The sequence below is a fragment of the Lacerta agilis genome, chromosome 3 (genome assembly GCF_009819535.1).
Source record: "Lacerta agilis isolate rLacAgi1 chromosome 3, rLacAgi1.pri, whole genome shotgun sequence".
Classification (NCBI taxonomy): domain Eukaryota; kingdom Metazoa; phylum Chordata; class Lepidosauria; order Squamata; family Lacertidae; genus Lacerta; species Lacerta agilis.
In genome coordinates this window covers 39,042,676-39,069,199 of record NC_046314.1, presented here as the reverse complement: position 1 = coordinate 39,069,199, position 26,524 = coordinate 39,042,676, and the positions used below count along the sequence as shown (strand labels likewise).

The window sequence follows — 26,524 nt, the reverse complement described above, 5'->3', positions numbered from 1 at the left end:
TTGCTAAGCTGCATCTCCCAACATCCTTGGCCACTGGCTATGTTTGCTAGGCACGGTCATCTTCAGTGCTAAACGCTTCGATGATAGCAAAACATAAACAGAATTATCAAGAAAATGTGACACAAGGAGATTCAAAGTCTGCAGAATGCTTTTGCGGTGCTGATGTTATCGACATGGCCAGTAGCAAGCTGTCTTGAGAAGTTGAAAGCGAGCCAAATTCTCAGTTTCCTTTTGCTCACCTATGTCCATCTCCAGCCGCCGCCCCACACCCAGTTATCCCCGTGCATTTTTCTCCATCCTTCCGTTAGGCGGCTCCTGGCTTTCCTAAGCGCTGCATTGGCGATGCTTCCATTCAGCCGCTAACCCGCAGCCCCCGTCCCTCCAAAGCGATGTGCTTCTTTCCTTTGACCTAAGACACAGGGCCGGTTCCTGGCTTCAGGCGACGACTTCCTTTTTCTCTCTCCCCAGAGCTGAAGAGCTGCCCATAGAAATCAATGCAGAAATTCCGAGATGTTACCATGATGGCTGCGACTGAGCATCAGCGCGCCCTGCCTCAAGCAAAAGGTGGCAGCAGAGATCAAGCCTTACTACCTGGGTGTGCAAAACGGTATTTATTTATTTAGGTTTTAAACATATGAAAGTGCAGCGTTTTGCTCTCCCCTCCTTCATCCCCTCCAGCAAGTGGGATCACGCGCTGAGATAAAACGGGTCCGGGTTTGTTTGTTTCTTAATTCGCGCGCGGGCTGCGAGAGGAGAGGAACCGCTTGTACCACGTGACGGCGAGAGGCCGGTCTCTTCCCTTTCCCCCCTCCTCATGTAGATTTCCCTCCCCAATCGGCGCTGCCTCACATGACCATCGCGTAGCCCGTAGCTCTACGGTGGCCCGGCGAGTTCCGCTCGTTTCCTAGGAAACCGCGGCTGACGCCTGGCCCGGATAGGGCCGAGTCTCTAGCCGCGGACCCTCGTCGTCCCATGGAGTGTTCCGCCTCGGCAGGTGAAGTCCCGTGAGGGGATTTAGAAGGGAGCCGTCGCCTTCTCGGGGTCGGGGGTGAGAAAGAAACGGGCCACCTATGACGAGGCCTTTCAGCCTTGCCGGAGCGGGGACGGGACTGGCCCCTGGTCGCTGCTGGGAGCCTGAAGAGGGAATAAGCAGATGCAAAAAGTCTAGAGCTGTCAACAGGTGTAGCAGATCAGGTGCCATGAGCCTTTTTCTCCCTGTGAATCAGGTGTAAAGCCCACCCCTCCCCACGTGCTGCATTTCCTACATTAAGCGCCCTCCCTCGCTTGCCAGCGTTGGAAACAGAATGCTGGGCACTTAAAATTGTCCTCGGCCTCATCAAGCAACGCAAATCCATATCGCTCATAGCTCAAGCGGCTCAGATCCATCTATATGTATATGCAAGTCTGCGTAAGGTTGGGCCATGCAGGTGAAACTGATCTCTCTGATTTTCAGTAGGGCTAATTACGTTTAGCAGGACAGGTGGGTGAGTTCAGGCTGGCAGCTCAGGATATCCATGAAGTGGGAGTCCCATGCATGTTTTCCTGGGAGTAAGCACCATTGCACTCAAAGGGCTGAGTTAAAACAGGTATAGGATTATAATGTAAGCTTCCCTTAGACACTTTGTTAAATTTCTTTGATGATAAATGCAGATAAATTTAGGCACTGCAGATGAAGGAATAGGATTTTTAGTTTTTACAAAAGGCCGTAATATTTTCTTTATTTCTTTCTTAGTTGTGCAATATTATTTCTTGTGCCTTTTCTTTTCTTTTCTTTTTAAAAAGCAGATTAGATTATGTGTCATGAGAGGTGGCATTTGTAATCTTCTTACCGTGTTTTCTGAGACTTTTTCCATGTGCTTACATAACAATGCCTTATTTAATTGAATTCTCTGCAGTCATCCGTGTTGTTTTATATTGTACTGCGATGTAGGTTTCAGAAGAACAATGAGCAAGATGTGGAAAATGTGCTTTGTGATAAACTTCCCAAATTGGGATTTGTTTTTGATATTTTGTGTAACCACTTGTCACATCTAGAGAACTTTAAAATGTCCTACTAGAGACCAATCAAGACACTTCTCATTTACTTTTAATATATAGTACATATTCCTGGATCATGAATTACTTGAAGAAGGTTTAAAGGCCTGTTGTTCACCTGTATTGGCTCAGGAAGGGATTTTCTTTTAGAGGTAAGTTTGCTTGTATTCATAATGACAATTGCTTTATATAAATTTTGAGAAGTGTTTATATTATTTAGTTATCTGAACAAAAATATTTGAGATCTATGACTAGAACATAGCTAAGGAGATATCCAAGTTGCACAACATGGTACATCTAACTATTTCAATCTCAGGATCATTTCTGTTGTGTAGGTTGAATGGAGTGAGTGGCTTATTGGAATTAATTGTTTTGTTTGCTTGTTGTTTATTTATATGGGGCCACCAGCATTCAATGTGTTTTATAGAGTAATGTAACAAAAGAGGGGTTTTGACTTACAAGATAAGATTCAGTTTAATGGAATTACATACCCTCCAACATTTCTCCAGTGAAAATAGTGATGTCCTATTCCATAATGATAATTTTACTATTTATACCACACACATCTTACTGGGTTGCCCCAGCCACTCTGGTCGGCTTCCAACATATATAAAAACATAATAAAACATTAAGCATTTTTTTTATATAAAAAAACCTTCCCCATACAGGACTGCCTTCAGATGGCTCGGGGAGTCAGATAATTCCATATCCTCCACCATTTCTCCAGTGAAAATAGAGACATCCTAAGAAAAAGCGAGACATTCCAGGATCAAATAAAAAACTGGGACGGCTTCTCTAAGTCAGGGACGTCCCTGGAAAATAGGGACACTTGGAGGATCTGTAATTAATTTATGGAAGACATGGCTTTCAGTCTCTCTTGTGAGAAATGACAAAATTCCGACAAGCTTACAATCTTCCACAGATAGAACCTTATGTAAGAAGAGCTTTCATTTTAAGGCTCTGGTATTTACATAAGAGTGTAGAAGTACATGGCTTTCAGAGCATGACTTTAAAGAGTATTAGAGTTTTGTTGGGTCAGACCAAGGACCTATCTACTCCAGCATGAATGGTTTGTTAAAGGTTGTCAAACAGGTATGCTAAGAGCAGACTGGAAGGTTGTACATTAAAAATTCAAATACTTGGCGGCAATAATTTAATTTGTGCTTTATTCTGTTTTGTTTTGTTTTTTGTTCATGCCTTTTCTTTTATTATCTACTTAGTAATTTCAGTGATTTGCAAGTTTAAATACAGTTGCTGATTATGGCTCACCGGTTTTCAAAAGAAGACTTAGATGAACAGTTTGAAGAGTTTTTGAAAGAGGTATTGTTACATTTTATTTTTCCTTTACTGTATTCTTTCAGAGACATACCTGCAGTTTGGCTAAACTTACCGTATTAGCATCTATGATTGACTTAGTAGAGATGAATTCAGATTTGTGGAATTAACTTTTGAAAGACAGAGCTTTCATTTTCTTTTGTGAGAAATGGCAAAATATACACCTCTCTTTAGCTCGTTCCTAATTTTTACAGAGCTTGGTGTAAACAAACAGATCATGTTCTTTATTTGTGCGTTTGACTGTTAAGTATTTCCTGTAAATGAAAGGTTCTTTAGCTAGTCTCTGTGAGATCTGTGACAGTGGGTGATCCATCAGTGAGACTCTTGGTTATCGTTCTTTATTGGATGCCGTATCAGGGATCCTGTTGCTTCCTTTCTAATGAGAGGAGAAGCAACTACAGTGTGCACATCATAACTATTGCAATATATATGTTAGGGTAATGTAAGTTCAGCAGTTAATGCACATAGCAGCCAGCCATTCTGCACATTCACCAGGCCTCATTGAGAATTTGCACATAATCTGTCCAGTGTTTTGCACTCTGGATTCAACAATGGAATGGATTCAACTAACTGGTCCTGCTAGTTCCAGTTACAGGCAGGTAGCCGTGTTGGTCTGCCATAGTAAAAATAAAAATAAAAATAAATCCTTCCAGTTCCTTCCTGCTAGTGAAAGCCTGATAAAGGACTTCCGCTAGTGTAATGGAACTTCCCCCCACCCTTCCCTGCCCAGCCCCCAAATCAGCCCTGCAGAGAACTCCAGAACAGTGCACAGCAGGAGGAGAGGAGAGATTGTTTCATCGGACAAGCAGAAATGCTTCCGCAGTTGGAATGTTTGTAACAGCATGATGTTGAATTCCTCCTTTTATACATAGAGCAGTAGTCAATGCTAGTCCTACTCAGAGTAGACCTATTGAAGTTGATGCATATGACTAACTTAAGTTTATTAATTTTTCGTGGGTCTGCTCTAAGTAGGACTTGGTTGACTACAACAGGCCTTGGACACTGTGCATATCTCAACTGCATTTTGTACATTCTCTGGAATCTTGAGGAATGTGTTTATCTGTATTTTAGTACTGCCTCCCATGCTGCTATTAAGCATAGTCCTATATGGCATGTCCACAAGCACATTGTGTGTGTGTGTGTGTGTGTGTGTGTGTGTAGCCACACACTTCTAACCCACACATTGTGTGGATAGTCAGAGTTGTATCCAACAAAGTGATACGATAGACCCACTGAAATAAACAAAGTTAAGTTAGTCATGTCCATTAATTTCACTGTGTCTACTCTAAGTATTACTTAGTTGGATGCAACTCTCATCTTTTGTAAAATGCTTAATGGTGCATGTCAGTAATGAGGCAACCTGATTTAATTACACTGTATGCTAGTTTTTCAATGCTACTATCATGCTACATTTGGCTTTCCAATAAGAACCATTGTTATTTAGATCTAAATCTCACTGCCGACTCTATGTAACTGCTTTGTATAGTCCATGATTTTGCACGGACATACAGAGGTTTTTTTGTCTGTCAAACCAGAGCTTGGAAGGTGCAGCTAAAAAGGCCTGGATAATTCCTTTCTTTTTCAGTCTTTCTCATTATGGTCATGTTCATGCAATTTATGTATCGAGGACCTGTAATGCCATTTTTTTCCGTAAGTGTTTTGTTTCCCAGCTGTTACTCTACTATTTTTGAAGTTGACAAGATGGCTAGACATAGAAGGTTTCCAGATCTCTGTTGAAACATCTGGGGAGATTTCAGTTTCTTCAGTTACAATGCTCTGAGGAGTATCGGCATCATCCTAGTTCCACTTGCTGAGCAGAGGATGCAGTTAGTCGCAAAAGAAATAGCAAGTGATAACAGAACTTGCATCAAGCACCTGTCAGTAGCTCCCAATGCAGTTGTTTTGTGGCTTCAGTGTTGCATTTGAACTTGTGCTCTGCCTTAAAAAACAGAACTTAACTTTGACTTTGTTATTTATATGCTATGCATTAAAATTATATTAAAAACATAAATCTGTTTTCTCTGGATAGCTCAATAGCTTGGAAAAGTAGAAATAAATGCTGTTATTTTGTCTTTACCACTTACTCAAGGGCTGCTTCGTATGCTATGTTTCAAGACGTGAAATGTCTAGAAAAAGTCTATAACTACTATGTACATTTCTGTGGGTTGGTTCAGATGTAAGACCAAACAATGGTTTGTGTTTAGACTTAAAAAAAAAACACCTTTAAAATGTATCTAATTAAAACCATTTCTAAACTACTTGATACTTGAAAAAATTCTAAGCAGCTCACACACAGTACAGATCAACATAAAAGCAGTGAAACAATCTCATAATAAATAAAAGATAAAACAGAATACCTATAGTTCAGTGTTCAATCTTATGGATCAGGGAAAGCCTGCACAAACAGATACATCTTTACAAGAATTCTGAAGCAAATAATTAATGTTGTGTCACATACAGCAGAAGAAAAGACATTCCAAAGTGTAGGGAAAACCTTGGAAAATGATGATTTTTTGGTCACCACCCTATGATAGTCTGTAGTGTGCAGTGCCACAAGTAAAAATTTCTCCAGATCATCTAAGTGATCTTAGAAGTGTATGCAAGCAATCCTTTGGGTAATTGTTGTGTTCTGCGCATTGTTGTACAGAAAGTACTTGGCATATGTCTGCAGGTTCTGCTACAAGTACATAAGCGTCTTTCTTTCCCTTCCCAGGAATGACAGTGATGGGAAATACTGGGGAGTAGTCAGAGATTAATTTGTCAGCTAAAACAGAAGAAGAGAGGCTAGAAACTGCACAAATATCACACTTTGCCATAGAATATCAATACTCTAGTCCTCCAGTAAACTATCATGGAATTGATCATCAAAATTAGTTAAGACCCATTGAATTGCTGCCATATGCTTAACTCTCCTTGAGATCAGTGGGTCTTTAAAAAGCTTAACATTGAACAGGTCTCAATCTCATGTCCTATTTTATGGAGACCCAAGAAAATAAACCGTAACAGCACAAGTGATTCTTGCTTCTGATTCAGTCTCTTTCAGATGATTCACTTGGAAATGAGCCAAAGAAAAAATCCAGCATTCATGACACTATTGGGCAGGCCACAGATAAAGAACTGAAGAAGAATCCTGTGCCGTGGTGGATATCTGAGGGTGATTCCGATAATGGTAGTGAATTCTGTTTGGATTTTGTGTAATGTTTTTACTATTTGTGACCACAAGATGGCAATCAAGGCCTTTTGTGTGCATAGTTTTTATGGTTAATTTTTTACAAATAGAATTGTTGCAGTTCCTGTGTTAGATAAAGTAATTTTCAGTTTTAAAGATGTTCTTAAAATACAGACTACTCAAGCATGCCATTGTGGAACCTGTGTGTCAAAGTACGTGAGTGATGCAGCGTCAGTATGCAAAACATTTTCTCTGAATCCTGTTTGATTTTACTTATGCAAAGTTCTTATACAAACATCTTGTTTTAAGAAAATGGCTGTTCTGCATATTGGGCGCTTCTTTCCAGGTCACATATTGGTTCCAGAAGCACAAATTAGGTAGGCTCATGTTTAATTGTGAATCAGTTTCTCCCTTATCCCTAGTCAAGTGCAGTAGTGCCTGGGGAGTGAATTCACATTCTTTTGGGCCTCATATTTGGGGAAGGATTTGCAAGGTTACCCGAGGACAAAAGTGTTGCATGGAGAGTGCAGTCAGGAATGTATGCCAGCTGATTGAGATAGTGTACTTTGATTCCTTTGGTCTTCAGCCAAGGTTGCATTGGCCAGTGGTGGCTGTTTCCAGTCATGGACTTCTATACTTGGCATGCTAAGACATTGATGCTGTCTCAAAGGTGCTTGCCCCTGCCATTTATTAAATCCTTTTTTGGACTTAACTTGCTTGTTTGCTTTTTGGTAACCTCTCCAGAAAACAAAATTTGACATGATGTCCTTCTTGGCTTTCTACATATGTTGTTTTTCTCTCATTTCCCAAGTTTCTAAGACAAACAGATTTATCAAACAAGAAAATGAGAAGAAACTCATTGGGGCAAAAGATGAAATGATTGAAGATAGTGAAAACAAATCACCACTTTCAAATAACGAGTCTGGTACTAGATTTAGTTACCTCTTTTGAGAGATCAGCTTTGCAATAGTTGTGCTATATTGCAAGCCAAAATCAATTATTTCCCAGAAATAATGGTTTTCCTTTGTTTGATACCAGTTCTGATCAAACAAATATTGGCTTTAATTATGTGTGCTATCGCCAACAGTATTTGGTAAACGCAACTTTGACTTGGGTAAAAAACCTCATGCTTATTTAGGCAACCTACAAAAGTACGTAAATATGGTATGAATTAATTATGTAATCATGAGCTATGTGTAGAGATGATGCATGGTGCAGTGCTCAGCCAGGGATTAGGATTGTCCACATTCAATCTGAATATTAGACCAGTTATTATAATCACATCCTTTATTCATTTTTACAGTTAAGTTTCATTGTAAAGTGCTTGAGCAAACCAGTTTTGTGCAATATTTCTTGTAAAGCATTAAATAGATAGTTTGGTGTATACTTCAAGGAAGCGTAATTTAGCCAAAGAACTGTGTGGTGTTGTTTTAGAGGAGTTGTCTAATTGTGGTGCAGTTCTAGCTGCAGTGTGAAAATAGCTACATATTGAGTCATTTTTTTCAGCTTGGTAACAAAATTTACCCTTCTTCTTTGGTCCCTAACCCATTACCTGTACACTTGTGACTGTTTGTGTGTAGTTAAAGTAGTTGCTCCTAAACCTTTTTCAAGTGCATCCCGCAGCAAGGCACTGGCTAAGTACAAAACACTGGAAAAATCCCTTAAGGCAAAGAAAAGTGTGTGTTCTAACAAAGAAGAAATCTCTGCTAACAACAACCATGACCATACTAAGGGTAACAAGCCTAAACTGGTTTTTCAGTGTGATTTTAAAAATTATTTAAAAGAACTATTCACACATATAGCCTTTTCATTAAGAAGTGCCACTGAATGTAGTCTGTTCTTTTTTACAGCTATAAATTGTTGTGTTTTTAACTTTTTATTACTTTTATTGCATGTTTTATTTATTATTGATGCAAACTGCTTTGATGTTTTTCTTTTTATAGTACAGCAGAATATAAATATTTTTAATAGATAAATCAATATGCCACTGAATGGGCTTCATTAAGTAAGCAGGGCTCTGTTTCCTGGCCTACGTTTGAATCTAGTTATTCATTTTGCAACTTATGAAATATCCTAGGTTTTTTTTAAAAAAAAAAATCAATGATTTATTAATAGAACTTCCAACCTTGTTATCAGATATAACGTAGGAGCAGTGGTGTAGGAGTTAACGTGAGTGAACGTCTGTTATTTTTATCAACAATCTAGAAAATGAAGTTGCCAGGATATTGCACTTTGTGAAATAGAGTTGTGAAAACAAAGAACCATGGTTGGAATCTAGAGAGTCCTGTGCACTGGCAGAATGTGCTTCCATGTGGGCCTTGGGGACATATTGATTATCTTTTCCAGTTGCAGCCCTCAAGAAGCTTTTAGACAATATGTAAACTGTACGGACCAATGAAGGGATCTTTGACACCTTAGTAATGCAGTGCACATTTATTTCTCCTCCAAAATAAAGATTGCTTTCTCCCACGTGCACCTCCCCAAATCTTGAGATCCTCTTCAGAGACACTGCTACTAGGGAGGGGACTTTTCAGTAGTTGAGCTGCAGCTATGTAACCACCTCCCTGGTGAGACTTGCCTGGCATTTTGTTTTTGCTTATTTCGGTGCCTGATAACACCTTTTTGATTTTTTTTTCAGGCCTGAAAAATGTGTGATTTTTTATAATTGTAAACCACTGTTTACATGTTGTGCATTGTTCAGCCTTACAGTGAAACCGGTTTATCTCTTATCCCTGCTGACGTGTTGTTTTTAAAGCTACAATTTTTTTTATGGTATCTATTTTATGTTTGCAAGGCATCCAAAGATCCGTGTTGTGGGGCAACCTATATAAATTCCAAAAATAAAACTGTGTTCCAGCATGGATTTTTATGTCAGCCTTTTCTTCCCCCTCCTCCTTTTTTTTAAGGAATACGCAGCGCAAGTAGTAGTTTTCTGAAGTCACGAAGACTTTCTCATGCTATCATGGAAGTAGACGAAGATCATGCAGGAAGCATTCAGCTCCAGCAACCTAGTGCGGTTTCGGTTTCTTTAAGCAAAGATAGCCTGGAAACTAACGGTAAAACTGCTTCAGACCTCAAACGTCCGTCCCCCCAAGCCCCCCTCAGCTTTATTTGGCTGAATAAATAACTGTTAAATTATATGTGTGTTATAGTGTGTTTTTAAACAGGTAGATAGATACATTGAATATGAACTGACCCCCTTAAAATAATATGACACTTATTTTTACACTGGCACTAAAACTTAGAGATGCTGCAATCAATTGCTTTTGTATAGTGCTGTTCAGTCCTTTAGTGTAATGAGAATTGCTCTCATTACAAATTACTTAAGTCCCTCAGGCTGTTCCAGCCATAGGAGCTCTGGTGTACACATGCAGCTCTCCTACTCAGAACATCTTCTCTATTGGTTTCCATGAGGACACAGCTACAACCATGAGGACACAACTACACCAGAGTTTTATGAACACTCAATAAATGTATAATGCTCATGAAACTGTGGTATCTTTAGAATAGGCTTGTTTAAGTTTTGGCATTATCTCTGCATTTTCTTGATTTCTCACTTAAGGCAGTGCCTAGACGTTATTAGACAATTTCCCCCTGCAATTACAGTACCTTCTTACGAAAATGGATATTAATTTACTGTACTTTTAAATTTAGATTCAGTTGTGGCTTCAGGGCCTCATGAGATCTTTTTGGGAGCCGGACTGGATACTTTAGAAGAACAAGAGGAAAAGGAGAAGTTCTTTGCTGATCTTGAGAAAGGAGCATCATCTACGATAGACTATTCTCGATTGAATAAGGAGCTGGATTCCAATGATTCTGAAGGATTAAGAGCATTTCTGCGGTAAAGTTAAAATAAAAATCAACAGTTCTAGTAATATTCAGAACTCTAAACATTCTTGTGATATTTTCAGTAATAGTTTCTTAAGCAGGGCATAATAATATCCAGTTTTTCTAATGATGAAACCGCAGTTCTGTGCTTTGGAGTAAACTGTGCAACTTAAATCTTCATGTTATGGCTCACCCTATTCAGGATTCTGATTGAATTTGTGGCTAATTTGTAGGCACCCAGCTGTTGCTGGACTGCAACTACCATCTACCCCGGTCAATGTGGCCAGTAGTTGGGGTTGATGGGAGTTGTAGTACAACATCTGAAGGACCACAGGTTCTTCATCCCTGTTTTAAAATGTGGCTTAATTGTGAGTGTACTCCTCGCCATCTCTTATGACTCCCCATTCCATACTCTGCACACAGCAGACTAGCCAGTGTGGCTTGTCATGTCATGTGGACTCAGATAATGGTTTGTTTGTTTCAAACAAGCAGTAAGTCAAAAATAATAATGCTAATAATAATACTATAGCCTATTTGTGCTGCACATGGAAGCAGGAGGGCTGGGAGGCATATTTGCCATTAAGCCAACGTTTAAAACAGACCAGGGCTTAGTGTCGAGAGTTCTGTACTACTTGCAAAGTTGTCTATTTTGCATAGTTTAGATTTTTTTTAATTTTTAGAAGGATATGCTGTTAACTACCAGAACAGCAGAGCAGTCTGAACTATGAGCATGAAAACAAATTCGTTCTAATACTGCTTTTTCTAGAAGTAATACTGTCCTATTTTGCAGAAATCAATCTGAAGCCAAACAGGTAGATGAAGGAAATGAAGATGAACTGAAGAACCATGAAAAATCTGGTAACTGTACTTCAGTGTTTTCATATCATTTGCTTTATAGACAGCATTTTACGGACAATAATTTGACTTATGGAGTGAATGATCCATGTTGTTTAAAACTGAGTAATTCTAATAAATCCATGCAGGTCAGATCACGATAGCCTAAAGTGGTGTGCCCATATTCAGAGCCAATAAAGCCGTAGTTACCAGAGACAAATGAAAGCATATTGCTGTCCGCCATGGGTAACAGAGTGCTGAAACAGATATATGGGAGGGGGGGGGGACTTTCTCAGCCTCAGGGCCTCATTGTCTTGTGAACAACTTTCTAGGGGCCTCATGCCAGTGGTGGGTGGAGCCAGAGACAAAAGCGAGTGGAGATACATGACTTGTACCCTTGAGCCATAGGATACATTCCTACACACACCTCTCTTAATCCAGATAAGCAAAAGGCATTATCACAGTTCAGGGATACACTCCAGCCATGCAAAAGCACTCAAGGAGAGGATGGAGCAGAACTGGTGTGGGGTTGGGTCTGGGAAGAACAGGGTGTGTCCTGGAGAGGGGTATGGCCTAGGAAAAAAATTCCAAGGTCTAGCCGGAAGGACCTGGAAGGTGCCTCTCAGGCTTGATGTCTTCCAACCCAATATAAAAGTTTTAGTCTTATCAAAGAATATTTTTCTTACGATCTAGCAGTACATGTGGGAAATATTACAGAACTGGTGGATGCTGAAGAACATTTTTCAGTGCTTACTGCAGAATATCAGTTTTTTGCAGAGCAGAGTGTGCACTTTGCAAGGGGCTCCATTCCAAATGAACAAGGGTTTAAGTATTGGGTTTTTTCATGCCATCTAGGTTGTTTCTGCTAGATGAAGGATCGAGAGATTATCCCTACCCCCAGGACATTTGTCTAATACTTGAATTTGTGCAGTTCAGTCTGCTGAAGGAGGGGGTTGAGCTGCTTACTCATGAATAAATTGCTAATAAAAGGGTTCCAGTCTGTTTCTTGTATCCATCTTTTCCTGGCCCTTTGATATGATCCAAGGAAGACCTATATAGAGATGTAGGGGGATAGGATGGCTGGTCCTATTTTCTTACAAAGAATTAACCATATGCCTTGTGTCACACACATTCCAGGTGATTATAGTGAAGATTTTGAAGAAGGTTCAGAATCTAATGAAGAAAATAAAGCTGAGCAAGTTCTTGTGACAGAAGCTAAAGTAAGCATTTTGGAAAAGCAGATTTTAGTGTCGCTTATACCCAACGAAGAACTTACCAGACATCTACAGTGCAATCCTATTCAGACACACTAAAGGTCCATTAGGTTCTTTGGTAGCAGGGTAGCAGATGATGATGATGGTGCATCCAATCCAGACGTAATGGATGCTATTTAGTTGATAGGCTTGCTATTTAGGGTAGGGGTGGACTCTGTAATATTTAATAGCTAGCCATTCAATCCCATTTGTAACTCTCAGGGTGGTTTTACAATCCAGGAATAAAACAAAGGTCAATAATAAATGTGTCAAAGAACAATGTAAACTGAAAACTGCAGCGGGGGGTGGGGCTGGATCAGTAGCAGTACGGATGCAGAAAAAGATTAGGAAATAAAAGGCATGTTGCCAAAAAGACATTAACAGTGCCCAGGCATCACTCTCAGTCACAAAATAGAATTGATAAAAGTTTGTGATTTGCAGGATATGGATGTGATAGGAAGAGAGGTGGAAATCCATGTGTACATATGTGCCTTATTATTTTAATAAAGGCGGGATGAATGTCCCTGCACTGTAGTTGTATAGCAGTGATATGCTCACCATCTAAAGCATTCAAAATAATCAAAATATGTATATTTCACATCATGCATATTCATATATATTCTTTAACTTTTTAGGAAGAAAAGACTGGCATGCTGGCTAAAGGTACCAAAAAAATCACAAGATGTGAAAACGTCTTGAAAAAAACAGCACAGGGCTCGAATGTGTGATTGGCTTTGCTGTACCCAATTTTGGATGAAAAGTAGTCAGAAATTATCCGTACTTTTTAAATGGACCTCAGTGCTAGCTCTGATTGTGCTGGCGACCTTTGCTTTAGAGATGCTTTGCAGATATCTGTAGAAGTAAATGGTATTACTTTTATTCCAAACGGATGCCTACTATTGGCTTCCTTTTGGAATCGGGGGGTTAGCTCTAGAACTGAATATCTCCTTCCATTTGTAAAAGGAACTGAAATCCAGTAGAAGGAAGGAGAAGTCAAATGTTCACCAATCTCCCTCTCCCTCGGCCAGTAAAGCGAGATGAGCGCTGCAACCCCAGAGTCGTCCGCGACTGGACCTAACGGTCAGGGGTCCCTTTACCTTTACCTTTAACCCTCATATTATCTGGTATAGGAGATACAATTGTGTTGGACGACAGTGTTCTCTAACTTACCTGTTTTCTTTTTAGTTGTCCTTCTCGATTCCCAAGACTCAACCCTGGAGATGCAAAAGATCAGTGAGCAGCAGGATGCAGCTGTGACAGAACACGCTCTACCACAAGAAACCGCTGCCAATGAAATGAATGGAACAGGTAAACCCTCTTTATTATTGACTACTTCTTTCCACATCTGTTAGCCATGCTGAAAACAGAAGTAAGGCAAGAGCAGTCTGTCTTGGTCAATTCTAGCTCTCTCTGCTTCACAATTACCCTTTGATCATGTAAACATTTAGAGCCTTATTCAGCCAAAGCTAAGCTCTTTGAAGTCATATTGATTTCAACAGGAAAGAATCAAGCATTTCAAATTGAAGAGACTTAGAAGTGCATAACTATAGCTATGTCTTCATTGCTTAACGTTTTCTCAAGGTAAAAGATTATGTAGGCAATTCCTAAGTTCTGAATTGGATAAGGGAAATAAATAAACATTTAGGAGTGATTTGCTTTGCTTTTTTCTTACTAGTTACTGAGTTTTAATAGCTAAGGATGTAATTTATATTTTTGTCATTGCTGGCAACCAATATTTAATTATTGTGAACTTCAGCCTAACACTGCCATCCTAAACTTGGGTCCTTGGAAGTCGGTCCTACTGAACTCTTGGGGAAGTGTGCATAGGATTGTACCCTAATGCCACAATCCCTTATCCATTACTAGAGAGTAAGGCTCACTGAACTCAGTAGAACATGTTTCTCAGTGGACATGATTGTACTGTTAGTATCTTAGGTAATCGTTGCTATTGCTTTATTGACATTTCAGCTCACTCAGTCTTGGTTGACTTTTTCACCTCTCCCTCCTCAGGTATTTCTGGTGCACAAACTAATAGTGATATTGAAGCTTTGCATCAGGCCTACTTCCATATTGAACAGTCTTTAGGAGATTCTGATGAGCAAAGAATTCATGGTGGTAAAATAGAAGAGAACTTGGCTAAAGATGTTTCACCGAACACAGAAGGCTGTCCCAAAAATACCTCCACTACTGATTCTGGTGAATATTGAAAATTCCAAATACAACTTTATTTTGGCATATGCACATAAAAGATTCCTGATTTATCATTGCTTCCAGCACAAGCTTATGCGAACACTGGCGGCTTGGGGATGGAGTCCTTGAATTCTCTTGGAATCATGTTATTTTACCTTTCCTCTCGAGACACTATTTTCCCATCTCCAGCAGTCAATCCTTCTGTTTAGTAGGCTGCAGTTGCACTAGCACCAAACCACAGTTTAGTTAAAGATTGGCTGCACACTGTTGCAAAGGCAAGCATAATTGTTAATGCAGTCTGTCTTCTAGTGTACACATGGCTTCAAGAGCACTTTCTGAGCCAGACTGAGGGGCAAAGTCCTTATTTTTTTATTTTTTTTAAAAAAGCCCTTTTAATCCCATGATGACTCATCCTGCTGTCTGCTGCATCGGAACCTGCACTTGCTTAGATGTTTATGAGGTCTTCCTCAGCTTTGAGGATAGTGTTTTGGTTTCCAAGGAGATCCTTCATGGCTGATTCTTTTGTTTACAATAGCTTCCTTTCCCTTTATTTATTGATTGATAATATTTATTACCTGCCCTCCAGCATAAGGTCCCAGAGCAGGTTGTAGCAAGATAATAAACAGTTATAAAAACAAGTAAATCCATTACAGTCATAAAAGCACATTAAAATGTTCCAAATGGAACAAATTCAGCAAAAGAAGTGTGCAACATAAAACAATATCTTAATGGTCTCAAAGGCCAAGGTAAAGAGGAGCATCTTCCACATACAGTCTTCATAAGTGGCTGTTAGCCCCATTGACCCTCAGCAGCTTGCTGTGGAAGCTGCCTCCCAGTGAATTATTATTCATCTGTGTCTTTGCTACCTGCTCAGATACTAGCACAGCATGACAGTAAATTTTGAAGCACTGACGATTTAGTTGCACATTTTTAGAGTGGTAGGTCGTTAATCAGATGCCGTTTGAGTGTCTTCATTTAGTAATGTGAAAGTTGACCCAGGACTGGAATCATACAAACTGTTGACTCACTAGAAAAGATCACATATACAGGAGACCTGACCAAAATTGTAAGACAGTTACTAAACACATACGTAAAAGTGAAGATTAATTGGTTTGTAAATAGTCTGGGGAGGTTATGAATTAGATCTCAAAAGGATTGGTGTCGTTACAAAAGGAATGTTGTGCCATAGACAGGAGAGATCAGACTACACATAACAGGAGACTACCTATAGCCAAAGACATAATGGATGTGCACATGCATGTACAGTACATGAACACAGAATCAGTGGATGAGTTTCATTTGTGTAAGTATTTTGTTACCATTTGTTGATCTAGAATGTTGTCGTTTCATCTACTTAGATCTCCCCACCATAGAAGAACTGATGAAACCTATCAGAGCAAATTCAGATTTTACCAGGGATCCTGCAAGGTATTCATTCTAGAAAATACACAGTTTATGCCAATTAATGTCCTTTCTTTCTTGTTCTTTGCCCCCTCCCCCTTCTTCAACCTCTGTCCAAAGGATTTGGGAGTTTGCCTTAGCTTGCAGTTTGTGCTTTGCAGTTGAGACAGATCAGTCCTTAAAACCTAATCCTGAGATTAGTTCCCTACTGCCAGTGCTCACTTAATACAGTTATTGGCTTAACTTTGAAGCTGGCATGCTGTTGTGCACCTGAAATAGCTTTTAATGGTTCAGTCCTGCAGAATGCTAAACTAAGAGAACAGGTACTGCGACTGGGCACAGTTTCCAGCATAAGTGAACAGCCCTTCTCTTTGCACCAGCTGTAGGAGCCAACCCTAGTCTTTTCTAACATAGAAAGCTGTCTTATGTTAAGTCAGGCCATTGGTCCATCTACCTCAGTATTGTCTTGTCTACATTCATTGGCTACGTCTGTCAAGGGTTTCAGGCAGGGACATTCCCAGCCCTATCTGCAAATGCTGTTAAAGAAAACTGGGAATATCAAGCTGTGGCTTTTCCACTCATCCTCATATAAGGTGCTGCTTTTTAGCTCCTGCAACACCCACGGTTTCTTCCATGACTGCTTAAAGCCCGTCCTGCAGATCAGGCCATATGTCTTAATGTATCCCATTAACAGTCACGTAACAATAATGTGTACACTAAAACCTAATGCATATAATCTTTGGATTGTGCTTTCTTCACTCTTTTTCTGTAGTCCTGTGAAAGCAACACACAACAGCACTGATGAATTAATGAGCCATTTAATGCTGAAAGAGCAGCAGAATGATACTGCTCAGGAAAAGCAAAACATTGGCTATTCATTGGAGCAGCATAGTGGACAAGAGGATGCTTTTGTTCAAGCTGTTGCAAAGGAAGATAGTGAACTGATTCCTCATCAAAGGACTGGCAAGGACAAACGGGTTGATAAACTTAAACATGATGTGTTGAGGCAAAATAATCTCCCAAGTTCTTCAGTATTGCATCAAGACAAAACGACTAACCAGGTAAACAGCATCTCAATGTCTTAAAGAGATTTATGCAAGTATAAAGATCAGCTATGCACATAATATCATATTTGTTTGTTTGTTTAATAAGCAGATTGTACATAATATTCACTAGTTAGGCCCTTGGGTGCTACAAGGATTAATTGATTGATTATTTCTTCCTTAATATTTTTATCTCACTTTCCTTCACCAAGCACAACAATAATATAGTTGCAATAAAAGGATGGTGATAAACATAGTGATTATCAGAAACAGATAAAATAAACAAAATCAGATAAAAGCTGCAGCCAACTGAAACCAACAATAGGCAGCAGAAACACAAATAAACTCCCAGGCCAAAGACCAGTCTAGATAAGCCTTTGCCTAAATTAGCCGCCCTAGAAAGAAGTCCAAGACACTGGGCTCAGCCAATAAAGATCTCTGTTGTTGAATCCCTGGTATTTCCCCCCCCCCATTGTTTCCCTCTAACCATTTTACTGTTGCAGTTTCCACCTAGACCTCTTCCTGACTCACCTGTCTTGATGCTCTTGGCTAACCACCTCTGATTATGCAGCTTTGAAGACAGAAGGTGCCTTGACTTCTGTGTCTTAAGCAGTTGAGGGCTAGGCAGCCGAGTACCGAAGAAGTCTTAGTAGACCTTTAAAATATTATCAGCATTTGTGAACAATTCCTGTTAAATCAGACTTCTTTCCATCCCACTCTTACCCATGTTTACTCGGGTAAGCTAGATAAATTTCAGTGGGACTTACTTCCAGGCAAATGGTTTTAAGCATGCAGCCTTCACCTCTCTCAGTAGCGGTGAGGCAGAGCCACTCTTCTGACAGCAGTGTTGCTGCACTTTACCTGGATAGAGAGGGCAATGGAAGGTCAGGGCTGCTTAGGTATACCAGCAGTAATGCTGGATTGGCCAACAGAGCTCTGACCCCAGCCCCATCCAGGTAAGCTGCAGTGATGGCAGTGCCAGGAAGGCTGCTCCACCCTGCCACAGAAGCTGGTACCTCCCCATGGGCACCCAAATTTGTTTCCTGGTTATTCTTATTTTCCAGATTTTGGGAGCTAATAGGAAATTTTACACATGAGCTGAATAGCACAACACATTGAAATGTAATCTGGTATATATCATTGGTGTGGAACCTCTATTCCCTTGAGTCTCATTAGACCTGCTAGGCCTCAGAGGTTTGCTCACCAGGTTGTTTTGGGCACACCATGCCCTACTTTGCCTGGCCTGATGACCAAGGAAAGTTCCAACTGTAGCTAACAGGAAGAAGTGTGCTCCCAATTCTTCCTTTGCATTCTGGCTTGAATTCAAGCAGATTCTTTCCTTTGAAGTTCTGTCACCTCGTGCCTGATGATTAACAGGTGGGCACCCTGTATAAGACTTCTTGTGTTAACCTCATTGTAAACACTTGACTTTATTTTACATTCAAAACCAAGCTGGTTGATTTAATAATATTTAATGTTGTCTCCAGTCTCGTCTGTCCAACACTTGGACTAAAGAAGGTCTAAATTCGGTGATGAACAAACAAGTAACATTCAGAAATACCAAAAATACAGCTGCTGTACATAGAAAGAAATCTCTAAGTGGACCCCATAGCTCTGTTAGGAGTTCTGGATATGGAAGATCCAGTTCTCCATTAAAGCACTTTTCCACAATTAATGAGAAGAAGACATTAAAGGAAAGCATCAAAAAGCCAGTTTTAAAAACAAAATCTCCTCCAAGACAAAAAGGTAATGGATTTTTAGTGTGTCTTTAATGCAGATGTGTTTGGTTTAATGTAGGGAAAATGTCAAGTGTAGGATTCCTCAAGATTAAATGTTACTGCATACTGCTTCTTGCAAGATAATAATACTGTTTAAAAACATGGAACGTTTAGATACATTCAAACATAGGTTTTGACCTAAATGTTTTTGTTGGTAGATTTACCAGTGCTCAACATAGCAACGTGATTTGTGCAAAGCATTTCAACTTCTTTAAAGCAAGATGTAGTGAGTTAAGTGCGCTTCCAGTATGTCCAAATATATTCAGCAAACTGTTTGAGACTGCAGAGTATCTTTGACCTCGAGTTCCAGAGGCAAAGCCACTGTGGCCTGAGACTATTTGTAGGGCAGCAGATAAACAGTTGGGCATGAAGGAGTCCCAAAGGGAAAAGATCACCCTGTGCTTGCTTTTCCCTCAACTTCTCATTACAAAGAGCTCCTGTGCATCTTCTCTAAACTGCTTTTTGAAGATGGGATAGATTATCGAGTTTGATGATTCAAGGAAGCAAGTCAGAATTCAGAACAAAAAATTGAGGACTTATTTGTTAGTGTCCTTAGGTTTGGTGAACATGGTGCTGTGTTTAAGATACTCTGAAAAATATAGAACTTTCTCCTAATTTGTTTACAGTCCAAATCTAGATGAGGCGGAGGAGGAGTTGACAAAGTGAAGGGAGGCTGAGGCTGGGATAACAAGTTGTAAATGCATTCCTTTGCATACTTAGCATGCGGTCAATCTGTATAGGATTTGGCTGCACAACATTAAGTGAAAGAATTTGTGCAAAGGATGTATTTTAGAGAAGGATTTGATGTTATACCCACCATGTCAGTGTCCTGGGAAAGAATTCTAGATATAAAAAGTAGCAGAGGGATTTGTTTAGAACAGGATACCTTTCAGTAGGTAAGGTTGTTAAAGCAGGAAGGAAATATTTTAGATGGTGATATGTTTACAATATAAAAGCACAGAAATAAGGTGAGGGGTGAAGTTGTAAAATGACTTCCCAGGCACAAGTGCCTTGTTTTAACATGCATGTTCCCTACAGGATTGATCCTTGTTTAAAGTGGATTTCTTCCCCCCCCCCCCTTGAGAATTGTAAGAGATGATTATATGTCATTTTAAATAGTGGGTAATGGGATATACAGGTGAAACTCGAAAAATTAGAATATCGTGGGAAAGTCCATTATGTAAGCAATTGTTTTCATTAGCTACTGGAGTTTAATATATGAGATAGACTCGTGACATGCAAAGCGAGATATGTCAAGCCTTTGTTTGTTATAATTGTGATGATTATGGCGTACAGCTAATGAAAACCCCGAAGTTGAAATTGTTAATTTGGGGTTCTCATCAGCTGTACGCCATAATCATCACAATTATAACAAATAAAGGCTTGCCGTATCTTGCTTTGCATGTCATGAGTCTATCTCATATATTAGTTTCACCTTTTAAGTTGAATTACTGAAAGAAATGAACCTTTCCACGATATTCTAATTTTTCGAGTTTCACCTGTATAATGAAGAATAGTGAACTGTGGAAAGTGGTTTGGAATTATGGCAGCAGTATTTGGTTGTTCTGTAATTTTAAAGTAGGAAGACAGCGGCAGTGGGCAACATTTAATGTCACATGAGTGCCCTGCACTTCCTCTGGAAGTTCCCCCAACACAGCAGAGAGGAAGAAAGGAAGGGGAAGTTATTTTATGGAAGCAGAAGTCTATTCTACTACTGGACAGGCATCATGGAATTTCGCCCAATAATATTAGCTTTTCCTCTTGTACATTGCATGATCTGTTCAAAGAAATATTATGTCTCCATATAAATAGCTAGGGCCCACTATTTTTTTTTCTCATCAAAGAAACATTTTCTGGAACTATGACAATACAGGCAGCAAACAATCCAGTTTCTACAAAGAGAAATTACTGTGCTACACCTGCACAGTCATCTGCAAACAGTCTTCAACTGCCAACTAAAGAAAGTGACTCTTGCCTACAGATGCACAATGTAAGTCATTGCTCGTAAATTGATTTTTTTTTAAGGGGGCTTGCAAGGGAATAACAATACTGCAGCAGATATAAACTTTTTGTAGAATCCTAGGAATCCCTGCTGTCCTGGAATGTCCCAGTGTGGTGTAGTGGTTAAGAGTGGTATACTCGTAATCTGGTGAACCGGGTTCGTGTGTCTCCACTCCTCCACATGCAGCTGCTGGGTGACCTTGGGCTAGTCACACTTCTTTGAAGTCTCTCAGCCCCACTCACCTCACAGTGTTTGTTGTGGGGGAGGAAGGGAAAGGAGAATGTGAGCCGCTTTGAGACTCCTTCGGGTAGTGAAAAGCGGGATATCAAATCCAAACTCTTCTTCTTCTTCAGTATCACCCAGGTTGTCTACCCTTACAAATGTGAGAAGAGAATACACATGTAATTTGATGCACTCTTATCTGTTCTATCTGTGGCCTGATTTACACCGCACTTATAATGTAACTCCAAATCATTGCACAAAAAGTGCGTGCAGCATTAGAGATCCTGTTTGGGTTACAAATGTGTGTTGCCTTCTCTTTGAATTCAATAGAGTAAGTGTCCACTGAAGGCAGGACAGCTGTCATTTAAAATTGCATAGGGTTGGATGCAGAGGTCCATAAATGAGACTGTAGGAAGAGGCAACTTCTACCCCTGCTCATTCACTGAATCATAGCCTCTTATGTAAGCACAAGGAGCCCTTTCCCTTTTCCATTTGTGAAAAGACTGAATTGAACCCAAACCATAGTAAATAATATTTATTTCACTTCATATCCAGTGGTTCTCCATCTGTTAATTTAATCACATCCATATCTATGCTACAGCACAGGGTGCTCCCAAACAACCGACTGCATTTTTAATGCATGAAGTTTTTCTACCTCACACTTGAAACGAGCTGATCCTGAAGCTGACATCTTGTTACATGGAAAACTTACTTGGCGTTGTTGTTGTTTTCCTCTCTCAATTTAAAATACTAAATGGTTCTCATAAAATTCAGTCTTTGAAAATTTTGAAACTTGCAATTTGTACTACAGAACTAAAAGAAAATGATCCATAAATCTTGGTTCTGTGATGAGCTGTCAGAATAGTATACTTTTTCCCCACAGCAGGTTGCCTCATATTCTCCATCCCAAAATAGTGGGAGGGAGCTTTATTTACTAAAAAGAGTTCAGGAAGCAGAGGAAAAATTGGCCGCAGCCCATGATTTGATTCAGAATCTAAAAGCTGCATCTTTGCAAAAGGAGAAGGAAATGGAGACTAAGATCCTAGAAATGAAAATGCAACAAGATAAAGACCTTTTTCAGCTAAACCAAGAAAACTACATTCTTCAAACACAGGTACTGTACCTAGTTATATCCTTTCCCTGTTCAATTTTTTTAAAAAAACCCTTTTAATACAGTTCACTAAAAACAGCATTTACTGTATCTTTCGTTTTAGTTCTGATAAAATCAAATTGGGAATCATGGCAAGCCGTGGATAAAATGTTGTCTCTCATAGCTAGCTAAAACACCTTGCAGGAAGTGACCTTTTGCTTTTAGGAGAAGGCTAATTCAGCTGGTAGCCAAGCAAGCTGCTCCCCACCCCATATTGCAAGGAGACAGGCATAGGATACAAATATGATCACTAAAGAGAACAGTCTGTTAAATGTACAGGAATCTGTTAATAAGGACTTTTTCTTCCTAGCGATTTTATAAGGTATACTTTATTCATAGTTCATGTTTTCTCAGCTAAATAATAGAGAAGACCCGAACAAAGGAACTAAGTGGTCAAATGCTTTGGAAAGAATTCCTGATGGTGGAGAAATGCTGAAAGAAATCCAAAAAGAAGTCCAGAATCAGGAGACTCTCCTTCAAGGGTATCAACAGGTAGAGATACTTAATACTGTGGCTTCACTGGGTAAAACTTACAGATTATTTACATAGTCAGTTTTTAAAGCTGTATCCAGGTTGAGAACTATGGTGCATTGTATAAAAATAAAAGGAGGTTGTGAATTGACCAGATTCTTGAAGGTCAAAGGCAATGGCCTTCACACCTAGGTATGAAAAGACATTGGTATCTGAAATTGGTAGATAGAAGACTGATAATGAAGGTAGAGCAGCTGGACAATTGCTGGGACATGCATGAAAATGGTAGTCCACTCATAAGCAAGGAACATTGTGAATTGATTAGTTCAATGAGGTACTTATTTATATGGAAATGAAAGAAAAGGCTACTCTGTAAAGAAATGAAAGAAAAGGCTACTTTGTAAAGAGTAATTTCTAAGAAGTGTCTTTCACATGAATACATAATAATTAAGTGAATTAATCCTTGATATTTTAATGAAGGAAAATGAAAGATTATATAAGCAAGTGAAAGAGCTGCAGCTAAATAACAAGAAAAATGAAGAAAACATGTTTAAAGAGAACCAGCGCTTGATGGCTGAGTTGGTGTCTTTACGGTGAGTTTATTTGAAGATCTAATAAAAAATGTAGATGACTTCAAGCAGGTATTAATGCGAATGTAAAGAGGAAGCTGCCCACATACTTCTGATTAAGCCCCAATGAACACTATAGGTCTCTTTTCCAAGTAAGCATACATAGGATTGAAGTGCATGTCCCATTTTTTGTGTGGAAGGGAGTTAAACTTAATTCTTCCATTGAAGTCAGCTTAATCATGCTTAGGATCACAAATACCATCTTACTTATTTATTTAAAAAAAATTATGTACCATTTGAATGTAGCAGCAGCTATGTATCAAAGCTAGCAAAGAGTTTGGGTGTCTTCTTTTCATTATTAGATCATGAATGAGCATGGTCTTATTCTGTACAGACCTGGCATTTAGCAATAGCACCACCAAGCTATTGGGCACAGTGGAAGAGCATCCAGCAGTATTCTGGGGCTGTTTGGAGGCAGATATAGGCATCAGATGTGAGCATCTTTTGTTCCATTTCCACCACTAGCTGTGCCTATTATTTCCTTCTGTCACCAAGTTGCATGATCCCCTTTGGGCAACTCCCTGAAACACACGCTGCATGCAGTTTACCAACCATTCACATCAGCCCCCAATGCATCATAGCAGTCAACAATACAGTGTCCATCCCACCATCACATAAAGAGAGAATACCCATGCAGCAGGGAAGGAAGGGGGAAGGGGAGGCAGAAGACACAATAAATCGCAAGAGAGAGGGAAAGAGAAAGTCTCAGGCGGCCTATCCCAAAGCTCACCTGGGGTACTTTAACATTCACCCACTCCTACTTCTTACCTATGGGTGCTGACTCCCACTAGATTCACTCTGACAGTACTAGGGAAAATAAACATTCACCAGTATTTCTCACCAGAGAGAGTAAAACAGTCTTCCAACAATCAGCACCAAACTATACCGTGATGTGACATGTGAATCAGGCCAGCATGATTTAACAAGGACTGGATATTTTAAAAATTATTCTGATTTAATTGCAGGAATTGTGTTTAGATAGAACTACTTCAACAAACCATGAACTGTTTAAAATTAATAATTCTCTCTTTTCCCCCAAAATGAAACTAGAGAGCAACAGGATAAAAATAACCTTTTATCATGTGGAGTGCAGAATGATGAATCAGCTGGGAATCAGAGTTTCACTGACCTGATTTTAGAACTTCGGGCTGCCAAGGCAAGTACTTATGCTTTTTCTTTTGACTAGTTTGCTAAAATAGTCACCACTTAAAACATTATACATTTTGCCAACAAGTTGCTATTATTATTATTATTATTATTATTATTATTATTATTATTATTATTTGAAATAATGAAACAAATTGGACATTTAAGATAAATTGATGTGGCCAAGCTGCATGGAGACCTCTAAACAAGACACTATAATTTGCATTACATTGACTCTGCTGGGACAAGGGGAAATAACAAGTCTGCTCCCCTCTGCTGTGCAGGTGAGGCTCTTTTCCCCCATGCTGTGGCCCCAGTACAGCAGATCTATGCCTGGAAATCTCTCACTTTATCCAGGCATCTGTGATGATGATCAGTTCAGTTCAATGGTTAGAAGAGGTGGTATCCTCTTGGCATGTTTTCTGTATCTGTCTTTTGTTTTCCTGGGGTTGGGGTGAAGACTATAGAAAACAATTTGCTTGAAGAGAGAAAGCGTCTAAAGCAAGACAAGCAAGCCCTTGAAGTAGATTTGGTGCAAGTGAAGAAGGAACGAGATTTAGCAAGAGCCCAGATCACTTCCACTTCAGGTAAAGCACTGCTTTTGAACAGGTTAATCCTCAGTTTAATAAGATCTTTTACTTCACTGAATATAAAATCTTTGTTTCCATTAATACTGTGTATTAAGCTTTTGCGATAAGGTGTCTTGCATTAACACACCAGGGAAGAGATAGGCAATCAAAGGAGATGGGTGGGGGCAGTAGGTGGATTATATGTATATTGGCAGTTGCCCTCCATCTTCTACCTGCCCCTCCAGAAACACGTGAGCAGGTGGGTACTGCACAATGCTTGTTTCTGTGAGTTGTCTACCAGGGAGTGGGCCTGTGTGATGAAAATCACACAAATGAAACAATTTATCATCATAAAAGCATAGGAAGCTGCCTAATACAAGGTCCTTTTGCAAAGTGTCAGATCTTCTCCGCCACCTGATCTTGCTCCTTTCTGGAGATGCTAGAGATTGAACCTAGGACTCTTTGCATGCAAAGGACACTGCTCACATATGAATTGGGGACAGGCAACAAGAGCAGTTCCGAGAGAGAAAGTGTGCATCAAGAACTGGGAGCAGTGGAAGAAATTTTCCTAAATTCCTTTTGATGGCAACTTGGGAGGGGGGGATGTTGATTCCAAGCCACTTGTTCTTTGCATATCAGTAGTAGTCTGGTCTTCCTATGTGTATTATTAGAATGGAAAGGAAGGAATAGCAGCTCTGCAAAAAGGTCTCCACCACCGCCACAAATCATCAGACTTTAAAACAATGATTTATAGCTTTTTTTTACCACAAAGAGGAAATCTAAATATGTTACAGCTTTTGTAGAAAGCCTTAAGATATTTAAAATTAATTATGTCTTGCTGGTCTTTGACCGTATTAAAGATTTATTACTACAGTGGTGCCCCGCTAGACGAAAAACTCGCTAGACCAAAGGCATTCGCTAGCGGAAGGCTGCCCCGCAAGACGAAAAAGTCAATGGGCTTGCCTCGCAAGACGGGGGGGAATTTTTTTTCGCGAAAACAGCTATTCTGCCTTGGTGCTTCGCAAGACGAAAAATTCGCTATACAAAGACACAGAACAAATTATTTTCGTCTTGCAAGGCACCACTGTATTACTAAAATTAATTTGCCTCTATTTTTTCCCCAATGCCCAAAATAAGCTTAGTCTTGAGTCGGATATGCCTTGTCACACATTTTTAATTGGAACATTTTCTTCCTAGCTGAAAAATCATATGAGATGAAGATTGTAGAAGAATCGTACAAAGACGAAATTGGTCGCTTGCAGAAAAGACTCCAGTGGTATGCAGAAAATCAGGAACTCTTGGATAGAGATGCAGCTCGCCTTCGAGGAGCTAAAGAAGAAATTGATAAACTGCAGCACGAGGTGATTGCAGGGTCAGACTTCTCTCCAGTACCGTTTGAGGCGGTAGCAAGGCAAAGGCCGCCTGAGACCCGCCAGCAAAATCTTACTTTTTCACAGAGATAAGAGAAAA

At 39.7% G+C, this 26,524-nt stretch overlaps 1 protein-coding gene across 1 annotated transcript in view; it reads left to right on the top strand.

Moving 5' to 3' along the window:
* Nucleotides 1-908: 908 nt before the first annotated feature.
* Nucleotides 909-26,524, top strand: part of CEP162 (centrosomal protein 162) — a 33,239-nt gene continuing 7,623 nt past the window's right edge. Inside the window, exons 1-22 of the mRNA XM_033143349.1 lie at nt 909-994; nt 2,098-2,186; nt 3,255-3,354; nt 6,403-6,538; nt 7,350-7,463; nt 9,445-9,594; nt 10,193-10,379; nt 11,157-11,224; nt 12,338-12,420; nt 13,089-13,116; nt 13,639-13,761; nt 14,464-14,649; nt 16,002-16,071; nt 16,817-17,105; nt 18,575-18,833; nt 20,710-20,869; nt 22,005-22,203; nt 22,594-22,731; nt 23,191-23,303; nt 24,390-24,495; nt 24,946-25,072; nt 26,252-26,415. Coding sequence (XP_032999240.1) covers nt 3,295-3,354; nt 6,403-6,538; nt 7,350-7,463; nt 9,445-9,594; nt 10,193-10,379; nt 11,157-11,224; nt 12,338-12,420; nt 13,089-13,116; nt 13,639-13,761; nt 14,464-14,649; nt 16,002-16,071; nt 16,817-17,105; nt 18,575-18,833; nt 20,710-20,869; nt 22,005-22,203; nt 22,594-22,731; nt 23,191-23,303; nt 24,390-24,495; nt 24,946-25,072; nt 26,252-26,415 — 2,760 coding nt within the window. The 5' untranslated portion in view covers nt 909-994; nt 2,098-2,186; nt 3,255-3,294. The remainder of the gene's footprint in view (nt 995-2,097; nt 2,187-3,254; nt 3,355-6,402; nt 6,539-7,349; nt 7,464-9,444; nt 9,595-10,192; nt 10,380-11,156; nt 11,225-12,337; nt 12,421-13,088; nt 13,117-13,638; nt 13,762-14,463; nt 14,650-16,001; nt 16,072-16,816; nt 17,106-18,574; nt 18,834-20,709; nt 20,870-22,004; nt 22,204-22,593; nt 22,732-23,190; nt 23,304-24,389; nt 24,496-24,945; nt 25,073-26,251; nt 26,416-26,524) is intronic.